Source organism: Dendrobates tinctorius, unplaced genomic scaffold (assembly GCF_039654945.1).
Source record: "Dendrobates tinctorius isolate UK_male_01 unplaced genomic scaffold, ASM3965494v1 ptg000099l, whole genome shotgun sequence".
Lineage (NCBI taxonomy): Eukaryota > Metazoa > Chordata > Amphibia > Anura > Dendrobatidae > Dendrobates > Dendrobates tinctorius.
Window position 1 is genome coordinate 5,346,759 of NW_027361767.1, and position 15,204 is coordinate 5,361,962.

The window sequence follows — 15,204 nt, forward strand, 5'->3', positions numbered from 1 at the left end:
GTGTACATACATTACATTACTGATCCTGTACTGATCCTGAGTTGCATCCTGTATTATATTCCAGAGCTGCACTCACTATTCTGCTGGTGCAGTCACTGTGTACATACATTACATTACTGATCCTGAGTTACCTCCTGTATTATACTCCAGAACTGCACTCACTATTCTGCTGGTGCAGTCACTGTGCACACACATTACATTACTGATCCTGTATTATACCCCAGAGCTGCACTCACTATTCTGCTGGTGCAGTCACTGTGTACATGCATTACATTACTGATCCTGAGTTACATCCTGTATTATACCCCAGAGCTACACTCACTATTCTGCTGGTGCAGTCACTGTGCACACACATTACATTACTGATCCTGAGTTACAACCTGTATTATACTCCAGAGCTGCACTCACTATTCTGCTGGTGCAGTCACTGTGTACATACATTACATTACTGATCCTGAGTTACATCCTGTTTTGTACTCCAGAGCTGCACTCACTATTCTGCTGGTGCAGTCACTGTGTACATACATTACATTATTGATCCTGAGTTACATCCTGTATTATACTCCAGAGCTGCACTCACTATTCTGCTGGTGCAGTCACTGTGTACATACATTACATTACTGATCCTGAGTCACATCCTGTATTATACTACAGAGATGCACTCTCTATTCTGCTGGTGCAGTCACTGTGTACATACATTACATTACTGATCCTGAGTTGCATCCTGTATTATATTCCAGAGCTGCACTCACTATTCTGCTGGTGCAGTCACTGTGTACACACATTACATTACTGATCCTGAGTTACCTCCTGTATTATACTCCAGAACTGCACTCACTATTCTGCCGGTGCAGTCACTGTGCACACAATTACATTACTGATCCTGAGTTACATCCTGTATTATACCCCAGAGCTGCACTCACTATTCTGCTGGTGCAGTCACTGTGTACATACATTACATTACTGATCCTGAGTTACATCCTGTATTATACCCCAGAGCTGCACTCACTATTCTGCTGGTGCAGTCACTGTGTACATACATTACATTACTGATCCTGAGTTACATCCTGTATTATACCCCAGAGCTGCACTCACTATTCTGCTGGTGCAGTCACTGTGTACATACATTACATTACTGATCCCGAGTTACATGCTGTATTATACCCCAGAGCTGCCCTCACTATTCTGCTGGTGCAGCCACTGTGTACATACATTACATTACTGATCCTGCGTTACATCCTGTATTATACTCCATGTTAGAAATCAAGGTGCAGGAACTTCACGTTTCTTGTAGGTTACATTTTTTTTACACAGATAGCAAACAAATAAAAACTATATACACAACATGTTTCGGCTGTTTGGAGCCTTCTTCAGGTGTCTGTCAATATCAAACACCTGAAGAAGCCTCCAAAGAGTCGAAACGCGTTTTGTATACTTTATCACTGTATAACTTTTATTCCCAGTAGAATGGTGTTCCTGCCCGACAACCTCTCCATTCATTTTGCGCTTCGACTTTTTGGAAGCCCTATGGAGAGTGTATGCCCCATTTATTAGGAGGTCTGTCCTTAGGCTACAAAAGTAAATGTACTCTTACGATGAGGATGCTTCGATTTGCCCAAATCACACCTCACCACCTGTGCACTTGACCCCATCCCTTCCCACCTGCTCCCCAATCTCATTAACATGATCATTCCAGCCCTAACCCATCTCTTCAACTTATCCCTATCTTCTGGTACCTTCCCCTCTGCCTTCAAACATGCCACCATAACACCCATCCTCAAAAAATCAAACCTTGACCCAACTGCTCAGCCCAGCTATCGCCCCATATCACTGCTCCCGTTTGGTTCCAAACTCCTTGAACAGCATGTCCATGCTCAACTATCCTCCCACCTCTCATCTAACTCCCTCCTTGACATCCTCCAATCCGGCTTCCGCCCCCACCACTCCGCTGAAACTGCCCTGACCAAAGCTAACAGACAGTTCTCCATCCTCCTCCTTCTTGGCCTGTCCTCTGCCTTCGACACAGTCGACCACTGCCTACTGCTACAGATTCTTTCTTCCCTTGGCATCAAAGACCTTGCCCTGTCCTGGATTGCTTCATACCTTTCTGACCGCACATTCAGCGTTTCCCACTCCCACACCAGCTCCTCATCCCGCCCCCTCTCTGTTGGAGTCCCCCAAGGCTCTGTCCTGGGGCCCCTACTTTTTTCCATCTATACTCTTGGCCTAGGACAACTCATAAAATCCCATTGCTTCCAGTACCACCTGTATGCAGACGACACTCAGATCTACCTCTCTGGCCCAGATGTCGCCTCTCTGCTGTCCAGAATCCCGGAGTGTCTATCAGCCATAGCCTCCTTTTTCACCTCTCGCTTCCTAAAACTTAATGTAGACAAAACTAAACTCATTGTCTTTCCTCCATCTCACGTATCTTCCCTACCCGATCTATCTATTATGGTAAACGGCATCACGCTCTCTCCCACACCTGAAATCCGCTGCCTCGGAGTAACTCTCAACTCTGCCCTGACCTTCAAACCACACGTCCAAACTCTTGCCACCTCCTGTCGCCTCCAACTCAAAAATATTTCCAGAATCCGTCCCTACCTCAGCCCTCAATCTGCTGAAACGCTTGTACATGCCCTCATCATCTCCCGCCTTGACTACTGAAACACTCTCCTCTGTGGCCTCCCTGCTAACTCTCTTGCACCACTCCAGTCTGTCCTCAACTCTGCTGCCCGTCTAATCCACCTCTCTCCTCGCTACTCCCCTGTCTCTCCCCTCTGCAAATCCCTCCATTGGCTCCCAATTCCCCAACGAATCCAGTTCAACTACTAACACTGACCTACAAAGCCATCCTCAACCTTTCCCCTCCCTATATCTGTGAACTAATCCCCCAATATCTACACTCACGTAATCTTCAATCCTCCCAAGACCTCCTACTCTCCTCCACATTTATTCGTTCCTCACACAACCGCCTCCAGGATTTCTCCTTAATATCCCCTATCTTCTGGAATTCCATGCCTCAACATGTCCGATAATCCACCACCCTCGGAACCTTCAAACGGAACCTGAAAACCCATCTTTTCAGGAAAGCTTACAGCCTGCAATGACCATTCTGCCTCCTCACCACCACCCGAGCTGCCGCCTCCTCACCACCGCCCGAGCTGCCGCCGCATCACCACCAGAGCTGCTGCACCCCCGACTTTCTGTCTCTTCCCCACTATCCCGTAGAATGTAAGTCCTCAAGGACAGGGTCCCCTCCCCTCTGTACCAGTCTGTCATTGTAAATTTGTTTACTGTTATCGATGTCTATAACTTTGTATGTAATCCCTTCTCATGTACAGCACCATGGAATTACTGGCGCGATATAAATAAATGATAATAATTTGCGCTTATTTTGCTGGCCTTTTCTGTCGATGCCGGAGCCGTGTTGGACTTTAGAAGAATGATTGAGATTGTAATGTAAAGGTGACAATAAATTCCCCTTAATGTTACGATTCGTTCACCCGACACTTTGCCGCTTACTAAATCTCTACAAACTACAAGTCAAATTTATTAAAAAAAAAATATATATATGCCCTGTAGAAAAACTTAATTTGTTGCCTGTAGCAAACACAGCAGAGTTTTCTTTTTTTTTTATTTTACAGTTTAGGAAGAGAAAGCTGACCATGGGCAAAACCAGAAACACTTACTATTGGAAAGCTTTCACGAGGGATGCCCGGTGTTTGCAAATGTGTCTACTATTGGGCAAATTAATTTGACCTACAAAAAATGTTTTTTTAAATCTATGTGATGTTATTATTATTGTTCTGAATGTTTTACTTCACTAATTAAACACTTCATTTATGGAATTAATGGTAACTAGCTCTCACCAATAATGAGCAGATTCATTAGATGACGAGGGGTATTCTCAGCTTTGGAAGTTATCCCCTATATACTGTACGATAATATCCTGATCACTAGGGGTCCGACCGCTGGGACCCCCACTGATCCCAAGAACCAGGACACTAACAGCCCAGTGTGATTCGAGTGGTGTTTGATCATGCGTGTTTTTGCTGCCACTCCATTCTTTTCAGAGTCCCAAAGACCAGCCGAGTGCCGCTCTCTCATATCTCAAGCGTTCCCAACTTCTTAGGGGTTTTTCTTAGCGCCCCAGTTCTCTGGATCAGAAATCAGACCCTCAGCGATTCGGAGGGTATTCTCCATCTGACAGGTGATAACTTCCATACTTGAGAATACCTCTTTTCATTAATGGAAGCTCACTTTAATTGAAAAAAAGACATACCAGATAAAATACATGCAGGTGCATCTCACAACATTGAAATATCATCGAAAAGTGAATTTATTTCAGTTCTTCAATACAAAAAGTGAATCTCACATATTCTATAGAGGCATTACACACAGAGTGATCTATGTCACGTGTTTATTTCTGTTAATGTTGGTGATTATGGCTTACAGCCAATGAAAACCCAAAAGTCATTATCTCAGTACATTAGAATACTTTATAACACCAGCTTGAAAAAATGTTTTAAAAATCCGCAATGTTGGCCTACTGAAATGTATTTTCAGTAAATGCCCTCAATACTTGCTTGGGCTCCTTTTGCATCAATTACTGCATCAATGTGGCGAGGCATGGAGGCGATCAGCCTGTGGCACTGCTGAGGGGTTATGGAAGCCCAGGTTGCTTTGATAGCAGCCTTCAGCTCGTCTGCATTGTGGGGTCTGGTGTCTCTCATCTTCCTCTTGACAATACCCCATAAATTCTCTATGGGGTTAAGATCAGGCGAGTTTGCTGCCAATAAAGCACAGTGATACTGTTGTTTTTACACCAGGTATTGGTACATTTGGCAGTGTGGACAGGCGCCAAGTCCTGCTGGAGAATGACATTTCCATCTTCAAAAGCTTGTCGGCAGTGGGAAGCATGAAGTGCTCTAAAATGTCCTGGAAGACAGCTACGCTGACTTTGGTCTTGATAAAACCCAGTGGACCTACACCAGCAGCTGACATGGCTCCCCAAACCATCACTGATTGTGGAGACTTCACACTAGACCTCCAGCAGCTTGGATTGTGGCCTCTCCACTCTTCCTCCAGACTCTGGGACCTTGATTTCCAAATGAAATACAAAATTTACTTTCATCTAAAAACAACACCTTGGACCACTGACAACAGTCCAGTTCTTTTCCTCCTTGGCCAGGTAAGGCCTGTTTCACACTTCCGTTTTTTCAAATCCGTCAAAATCCGTTGGTTTCCGTAAAAAAACGGATCCGCCATTTTTTTGCAGGATCCGTTTTTTTTGTCCCATAGACTTACATTAGTGGTTACCGCGGATCCGTCAAAAAAACGGATCCGTTTTTTTAAAAACGGATCCGTCTGCATCAGTTTCCGTCAAAAAACGGAAACGGATCCGTTTGGCGGACACAAAAACGGAAGTGTGAAACAGGCCTAAGACGCTTCTGGCGTTGTCTATTGGTCATGAGTGGCTGACACAAGGAATGTGACACTTGTAGCCCATGTCCTGGATACGTCTGTGTGTGGTGAAGCAATGACTCCAGCAGCAGTCCACTCCTTGTGAATCTCCCCCAAATTTTTGAATGACCTTTTCTTAACAATCCTTTCCAGGCTGCGGTTATCCTGGTTGCTTGTGCACCTTTTTCTACCACACTTTTTCCTTCCACTCCACTTTCCATTAATCTGCTTGGATACAGCACTCTGTGAGCAGCCGGCTTCTTTAGCAATGATCTCTTGTGGCTTCCCCTCCTTGTGGAGTGTGTCAGTGACTGCCTTCTGGACATCTTTTGTCATCACACTATATCCCTTTATATACACACATGGTCAAAATTGTTGGTACCACTCGTTTAATGAGAGAAAAACCCACAATGGTGACAGAAATAACTTGAATCTGACAAAAGTAATAATAAATTAAAAATCTATGATAATCAACAAATGAAAGTCAGACATTGCTTTTCAGCCATGCTTCCACAGAATTTAAAAAAAAAAATAAAACTCATGAAATAGGCCTGGACAGAAATGATGGTTCCCATAACTTAATATTTTGTTGCACAACCTTTTGAGGCAATCACTGCAATCAAACGATTCCTGTAACTGTCAATGAGACTTCTGCGCCTCTCGACAGGTATTTTGGCCCACTCCTCAAAAGCAAACAGCTCCAGTGGTCTCATGTTTGATGGTTGCCTTTTCCAGTCGGTTTCAGCTCTTTCCAAAGATGCTCAATAGGATTTAGGTCAGGGCTCATGGAAGGCCACTTCAGAAGTCGAGTGTCTTACTCTTAGCCATTCTTGGGTGTTTTTAGCTGTGTGTTTTGAGTCATTATCCTGTTGCAAGACCCATGACCTGCGACTGAGACCAAGCTTTCTGACACTGGGCAGCACATTTCTCTCTAGAATCCCTTGATAGTCTTGAGATTTCATTGTACCCTGCACAGATTCTAGACACCCTGTGCCAGATGCAGCAAAGCAGCCCCAGAGCATAACAGAGCCTCCTCCATGTTTCACAGTAGGGTCAGTGTTCTTTTCTTGATATGCCTAGTTTTTCCGACTGAAAACATAAAGCTGATGTGCCTTGCCAAAAAGTTCCATTTCTGTCTCAATTGTCCATAGGACATTCTCCCAGAAGCTTTATGACTTGTCAACATGTAGTTGGGCAAATTCCAGTCTTACTTTTTTATGATTTTTTTCAACAATGGGTCCTCCTAGGTCGTCTCACATTTAGTCCACTTTGGCTCATACAACGACACATGGTGCGATCTGACACTGGCGTTCTTTGAGCTTGAAGTTCACCTTTAATCTGTTTAGAAGTTTTTCTGGGCTCTTTTGTTACCATTCGTATTATCCATCTCTGATTTGTCAGCAATTTTCCTCCTGCGGCCACGTCCAGGGAGGTTGGCTACAATCCCATGGAGCTTACATTTCTGAATAATATGTGTAATGTAGTCACAGGAACATCAAGCTGCTTGGAGATGGTCTTATAACTTTTACCTGTAACACGTTTGTGTATAATTTTCTTTCTAATCTTCAGAGACAACTCTTTCCTTCGCTTCCTCTGGTCCATGTTGAGTGTGATACCCACCATGTCACCAAACAGCCCAGTGAGTATCTGTAGCCTCTATACAGGCCACTCACTGATTCCAGGATTGTAGACACCTGTGATGCTAATTAGTGGACACACCGCGATGTAACACGTCCCTTTTGTCACATTATTTTCAGGGGAACCATCATTTCTGTCCAGGCCTATTTCATGAGCTTTATTTTTTTATTTCAATTCTGTGGAAGCATAGCTGAAAAGCAATGTCTGACTTTCATTTGTTCATTTTCATAGATTTTTGATTTCTTATTACTTTTGTCAGATTCAAGTTATTTCTGTCACCATTGTGGGTTTTTCTGTTGTTAAACGAAGGGAACCAACAATTTTGACCATGGTTGTATTTATTACCAAAACTTTTCGTTATCATCTATTTTACTTCATAATCTGCCACCTGAACTCATTGCGGTATTTATGTCCCCACACTTTATATCCTCATATATGTATTATTAATATTTCTCTTTACCATCCTTTACACTTCAGTTCTCCTAATCCCCTTTTTAACATGTCCCCTTCACCTACATAGCCTAGCACTTCCCCTCTCCTTCCCTTCTCACTCATTTCCATGAATTTGTCCCTCTGTGAACGTCCGTTCCAACCTGCTTTCACCTCCCCCCCTCTCCTCTCCTTTCCTCGATGGTCTACTGCACAAGCGCTGGGCCTGAACTCTCCTCTCGACCTCCGGAAGTGCTCAAGCATGTGACCGCAGTGCGTTCCATGGCGCGTCACGGAGCGCGATTCCGGAAGTCCCTTTGACCACAGGAGGCGGGTCCCTGCATGTGCGCGCTATACGAGTCCCTAGTAAGCATCCTCACATTAAACAACATCCAATGAGCACCAAGCACCTTCCTATTTATACCTCCCGTAACACCTACATACCTGTCACGCCCTCGAAGAAGCAACCTTGCGAAACGGCTCTCATCGGGCGAGGGCATTCTTGGCACCAGCTTCCTTCACCGCACAGTCTCACAGTACCAGTTCTTCAGCACGTAATTAACCATATGAATCTTTTGAACTTTTTGGACATTTAATGCACCTGCCTCTTTACTGAGACCTACTGGAACAAGCGCCCATCCCCCCTTTTTTTTATTTCTGGGCTCTGTCTCTTCTCTTTCTCTCATAGGCAGCTACCAATATGGCATTTGCAAAACTTAGCATACAAAAACAGCTTTCTAGTGCTTGCCAAGTCTTCCCTTTGTCTGCCCTCTCTGGAATCCAAGGGTTACACTTTTGCCCGTTCCTTTTATGTGTGGTGCTTGTATTATATTACATTACATTCATACTGTGCCCTTTATCATTATTTCCTGCTGTTTGCTTTTCCCACCATTTGACCCCCCCTTTCTTGCCCAGTCTTTTTAAATTTGTTTTGTTTTATTTTTAATATTGTTATTTAATAAAGATATTCTTTATCTTGTAAGTTGTCGCCTATCACTTCTCATCTATATGGCACCTTATCATAAAAGATTATGCTAATCTTATATTGTTGAAGTGTCTTCATCCTCTTTAAATTAGGACTATGGGAATAATCTGGCAAGTCAGCAGTCTTCCCCATGATTGTGGAGCCTACTGAAACAAAGCCTTTACAGGTGTTTATTGTTAAGTATTCTAATTTACTGAGATAATGACTTTTGGGTTTTCATTGGCTGTAGGCCATAATCATCAACATTAACAAAAATAAACACGTGAAATAGATCATGTCTTGCTACAATAAAAGAGTATTGCTGCCACGCAACACTTGTCGCGGTGTAGTCCCGCCTTAGGTAAAACGTCCCTCCATATGTATTTTAGTTTGGTGAACAATTTAATTAATTAAAAAAGCTAAGTCAACTATGATACTTGTATACAAAAGGGATACTTTTGGCCAGGGCCGGACTGGCCATCTGGCAATTCAGGCAAATGCCAGATTGGCTGGTCCAGTCGTGGGCCGATTTGTCTGCTATGCTGTTAACAGTATGTGCGTCCTCAGCGTGAGACTGAGAATCGGGGGGAGGAACAGCATCGACCTATGTGCTTTCAAATGTCAGGGCTGAATTTCACTCCCAGTCCGTCACTGCTTTTGGCATACAAACAAAACTATTCCAACCCAAATTATGTTTATGGGCAAAATGTATAAACTTTCTGCTATTATAAAGTAATCAAACAAGAACAATGTAAATAGCTCAGCACAATTAATATAACAAGTGGTTTCTACGACTTCACCGTAAAATGCCACTTTTAATTATTTCCATATAATCGGACGTTTTGACCTCCAGTTTACTAATTGGGGTTTTTTGTTGCAATTATCTCGTTCAAGACCCACTAATTTTTTTTAATGTGGTTCGAGTCAGGCAACTGTGAAAGCCACTCCTTCTGAAATCAAACCTTGGTGTCCTTTGAGGGATGTTTGTGATTATTGTCGCGTTGGAAGGTTCAAGGATGCCTATGCCTCCTCTCGGAAGGCAAGATGTTTTCTTCCAGCATTTTTTGATGCTTGATTGAATCCAGTTTTTCCCTCACAGGCTCTAGGTTTCCAGAGTCTGAAGAAGCAAGGCAACTACAGAGGATTACCGAGTGACCACTGTGCTTTACTGTACTCATCACTGATGCACCCCCATGATTCACTGTAGGCATCACCAAGCCTCCTCCATGCTTCACTAGTCATCACCAAGCCATTGCTGTGATCTACTCTTGTCATTGCCAATTTTCCATGCTTTACTGTAGGCATCAGCAAGCAACTGCCATTATTCAATGTAGGCATCACCGAGCCAACACCATTCACTGGAGGTACCAGGGAGCCACTGCCATGCTTCGCTGTAAGCATCACTAATCCGTCACCATGATGCACTGTAGGCATCACTGAACCTTAGCTGTTCTTCACTGTAGGCATCACTGAGCCACAGTGTTCTTCACTGTAAGCATAACCGAGCCAATGCCATTCTTCACTCTAGAGATCACTAAGCCACCACTGTGATTTACTGTAGACATCACGGAGCCTGCTTCATGCTTCACTGTGGATATTACCAAGCAATCATCATAATTCACTGTAGACATCACCAAGCCACCATTATACATAATTTTAGGCATTATCGAGCCACCACCATGCTTCACTGTAGGTATTGTGTTTTTTTTTACAGTGCATGCTTCATCTTTCTTCTTCTTGACATACCGTTGATTTAAAGACCCAAAGTGTTCAAGGTTTTTCATCTCTCAGCAGAATAGATCCCAAACTTCTGTGACTTAACTATTCGATTGTCAGCATATTGAAACTGACTTTTCTTGGCTTTCTGGTCCATATACGCAAGTCTTGGAATTTGGTCAAAGAGACCCTTAAAGTTTAGTGTGTGACTTACTGTGAAAACAGACACCGTTGTCTGCTGTTACTATATCTTGCTACAGCTTTTGCAGTCACTTGTGGGTTTTTGACAATATGCCTATTCCTGTATCTGGTGATAGCTTTCTCTTTTCTGCCCTCCAGGTAGTGTAGCCAGTGCTCATTTAACTATGAACTTGTTAACGCTGCTCGCAGCTGTATTTCTACGAACTTTCAAAGCTTTTGTATGTTTTTGTATCATTATACGGATATTTACCTACTTTTTTGGAGCACTCTCTTTACAACTTAAGAATTTTAGTGTACCAGAGGCCACTGCCCATAAGAAATAGGCTAAGATTCCTCAGGATTGCTGCCAGAAGCTCCTGTCTGGCTATACGTCATGTATACAACAAGTCATAACAGCCAGAGAGGCGGCTGGTCATACCAGCTAGAAGGGTTCTACTAAGTATTAAAGACGTTTGTCATTAATGATGTTAATAATTCTGAGTCTACTAATTAAAAATGACATTTTTGAGGCTAATTTGGAGAAACCATTTGTTATATTAGCTTTGTTGAGCTATTTCCATTGTTACTGTTTGATTGGATTGCGTATGTCTGCATACAAGCGATATTAAAAAAAAACGGCTTACACATTTTACTGTACACACAAAAGTGATTCATACATTTACTTTTGTAGATCTACATTAATAATAATATTTTTTTTTCTTTTTTGTTCAGAAAGCAATTGTGTATGTGACGATTTTGGTAATTAAAGGGTTTTGGTTTCTTTTTTTTCTGCTACAACATTGCCTTACAAGTTGTCCTTTCTGATTTAAACTCTACCACATCGATCCATGATTTCGATATCTAGTGAAGGCCGTTTTGCTTCATGAAAGCTGCAATATATGGGTCTTATATTTTTCTCAATATATGGGTCCTATATGTGTCATGCAACCGTGCAAAACAATTCTACATAACTGTTGCTTATATGATGGGAGTGAATTAATCAATGCCTTCTATTTTTAGATGCAGTGTTGTACTCTGTAGTGCAGCTTTTTTTCCCCTCCCCCACGCCACCATCTCACTAGTTTTACTGTTTTATCTTGATTTTGTTAAACTTGGTATACATCAACTTACATTACCGCATCTTAAAAATGAACCTTAAACCAAGTCAAAAGTGTTCAGGTTTTACTCTTAAATTTATTTGTGCTAAATATTTAGCTTTTTTCTTTTTTAAAATCGGCCATACGGTTCCAAAGATACGGGCCTTTTATTTACCACTACTTCTTACAATGGGGGCGTGGCTAACAGGGTAATTATCCAGAGGAGCAAAAAGACACGCCCCTGAGGATCCTGTGTGTCACGCCTCTGTAAAAACCATAAAGACCCATATCTCTGGAACCGTACTGCGGATTTCAAAGAAACAAAAAATGAAATACTCAAGGGAGCAGAGGGAATAAAATAACTGCTCATTTTTTGACCTGGTGACAGGTCCTCTTTAAATATGCTCCCTCTTTCCTGTACTAAAATTCAGCTTCACTTTATATTTCTCATCTCCCTCCTTGTATAAAAACAATTGGAGCAGCTGGAGATAGGGGTTATTTCTTTTTTGTATGTGGGCATTTAGGGTGATTAATTTCACTTACAGGGTGATGCTGGTGCTGACAGTCCTCCTTCTGGGACAATGTTGTTGCTGGTGACAGGTTTTGTGTCTGGCAGGGAAAGGGGGACAGGCCTGGCCACAGGTGCGGGGGGTGGCAGCAAAAAGGAACCCGACATTTTCCCCTGGGCCCCGCTGCTGGGCTGCGGACAACATAAATAACAAACGAGAGTAAACGGAGCTCATGAAGGCCCCTCGCCCGCACACTCCCTAATCCATCCTATGCCCAAAAACTGCGGGAAGCCGTGGGAACAAAAATGTAAAAACGTGAAATTAAAAAAAATAAAAATTATATAGAAAATATGTTTTTTTTCTCTTTCACTAGAAATCTAACAATCACAAATATCTCCTATATATTCTGTCATTTCTATATATTCTGTCATTTCTTCTACAGTGATGAAACATTTAGCAGATCAGTAAACCCAAAGCAGAAAATGAACTCTGTTTACAAATGGAAAATAGAAAAATAAATGGCAAATAGATGATTGACAACATGGAGCAAGTGGTAAAAAAAAAAAATAATAAAAAAATAAATTAAATAAAACTGTGATTGAAAAGCGCCACAGGTTTTCTGGAGATGAAGAAAAGCTGATAATCCTAATTTTTGCTATATGGGGAGATCTTATACATAAATATGTAAGCGGTAAATGCCGTGCACAGCAACCCGATAAACTGTATACAACACAAAATAAAAAAAATTCCCATACAAGCCATATATACCATATAATGCAAAGAGAACCACTGCTGAACCATAAGACGTGTGAGAATGCTTTACAGCTCCTACTGTGCAAGTTATGACGGAGTGCACACCTGTTTGTTAGGGAATTCCTGCATGTGTTGCGCCTGTCGAGACATGCAGCAGCGGGGACTCGAACATGGTATTCGAGCACGCCGAAGACACCCGGTTAGCACCTGAGCATGCTCAGATAACACCTTATCCCAGCACATTTGCTCATCACTAGTACCGATGTATGCATGTATGTACGTGCAAAAATGGAAAAAAATTAAGGGTATGTTCTACGCACTATATATCCCAATTAATCAGTTTATTATTTTACTTATTTTTCGTTGTACGGTGGTCACTGCACTAATCGATGGGACTGATGTATTATACAGCTCCTGTCTTCAATAATGTATCACAAAGGTTATTATGCTATGATTCTGATGGCATAAACATATTCTACCGATATTAATATGGTTGAGGATACGTGCACACCTTGGATATTTCTGCGTTAGGCTACTTTCAGACTTGCGTTATGAGGCACAGCGCAGGGCCGCCGCTAAGCTCCGCCCCCGGCCGCACCTCCTCCGGTCAGCTCCTCCTATGGGAGCATGACGCTGCATGCGACCGGCATACCCTATATTTAGCGTTGGGTACGCTGGCCGTGCGCTGGTATGCTTTTGCCGGCGCATGCGCCGAGCGCACAAAAATGCAACACGGTGCGTAAGGCGCACGTCGGCGCAGCGCCAAAAGGGCGCATGAAGCGGCAAAAGCATACCAGCGCACGGCCAGCGTACCCAACGCTAAATATAGGGTATGCCGGTCGCATTCAGCGTCATGCGCCCATAGGAGGAGCTGACCGGAGGAGGCGTGGCCAGGGGCAGAGCTTAGCTGCGGCCCTGCGCTGCGCCTCAAAACGCAAGTCTGAAAGTAGCCATAAAAATGCTGTTGTTTACAGAACAAGCAAAATGAATGAGTTTTCTGATCTCGCATTCATACGCTGCTTCTTTTTTTCTTTACAGAATCAAACCAGACTTAAAGAGGTCATTTTTTTTTCAGCATTTTTTCACCAATCCAAATGAATAAGCTAAAAAAAATTGCAGAAAAAACTGCAAATATCACACAACGTGTGCATATACCCCAAGTGTACCGCTGTCGTGTTGCTAATATAATGATTTTCTTATGACATTCATGTGATGCTGAAACTACAGTGCTTTGAAAAAGTATTCATGCCCTGAGTACTTTTCAAGTTTATATCCATGTTATACCCGCAAATTTAAATAATGTATTATATTGTGATTTTATGTGATGCCAACACAATGTAACAAGTATATGTGGTTTTTAATTATTTCAAAAATATAAATCTGAAAATTGTGTTGTGCATTTTTATTCAGCCTCCTGTAGTCTGATACCCCTTAAATAAAATCCTGAGTGACCAATTGCTTCCAGAAGTCACATAATTAGTAAATTGTGTGTAATTTATTCTCAGTTTAACTACAGCTGTTCGCTGAAGGCCTCAGAGGTTTGTTTGAGAATATTAGGGATCAAACAGCATCATGAAAACTAAGGAACACACCAGACAGGTCAGGGATAAAGTTGTGGAGAAGAGTAAAGCAGGGTTAGGTTATAAAAGAAATAGCCCAAGCTCTAAACATCTCACGGAGCACTGCTCACTCCATCATCCAAAAATGGAATGAGTATGGCACAACTGCAAACCTACCAAGACATGGCCGTCCACCTTAACCGTCATCTCAAGAGAAGCAGCCAAGACCAAATGAAAAGTGTAAATGACAGCATACGCCTGGGTATGAACAGCCTAGTCACAGTCCAGACCTAAATCCCAGTGAGAATCTGTGACGAGACTTGAAAATTACTGTCCACAGACGCCTCCATCCAACCTCACTGAGCCAGTGTGCAAAGAAGAAGGGGCAAAAACGTCACTTGTAGATGTGCAAAGATGGTAAAGACAGACCCCCTAAAGATTGCAGCTGCAATTGCAGCGAGATGTGGTCCTACAAAGTATTGACTCAAGGGGGCTGAATACAAATGCACGTCACAATTTTCAGATTTATATTTTTAAAATATTTAGAAAACCATGGATCATTTCCTTTACACTTTACAATATAATATGAAAAAAAATGTGGAAAAGTTCACGGGGTTTGAATACTTTTTTTGGGGGGCACTGTATACGAATTTTAGACTAGGGCTGCAAAGCACCTAAACTTTGTGCACATTGCCACATAGTGAAACTGAATGTGTTGTGACCCAGAAATTGTCACAATACACAAGCCAGAAATCTGAAGCTGCTCTTCAGCCTTCATCAGGTTGCAATGTAGCCGATAAACCATGCAGCCCTAGCCTTACAAGGCAGGAAAACAGCAGCCAAAAGTTAGCATTCGATATTGACTTCAATCAATATACCATAGCTTATGATTA

General features: G+C 42.4%; 1 protein-coding gene across 6 annotated transcripts in view; it reads right to left on the reverse strand.

The window, feature by feature from the left end:
- The window catches only part of NFIX (nuclear factor I X), a 203,476-nt gene that overhangs the window by 16,559 nt on the left and 171,713 nt on the right, over positions 1-15,204 (reverse strand). For 4 of the 6 annotated variants that reach the window (XM_073587474.1, XM_073587476.1, XM_073587473.1 and 1 more), the window contains one exon: positions 12,034-12,190. The exons of the other annotated variants lie outside the window; for them this stretch is intronic. In XM_073587474.1, the coding sequence (XP_073443575.1) occupies positions 12,034-12,190 (157 nt within the window). The remainder of the gene's footprint in view (positions 1-12,033; positions 12,191-15,204) is intronic. 6 annotated transcript variants of the gene reach the window in all.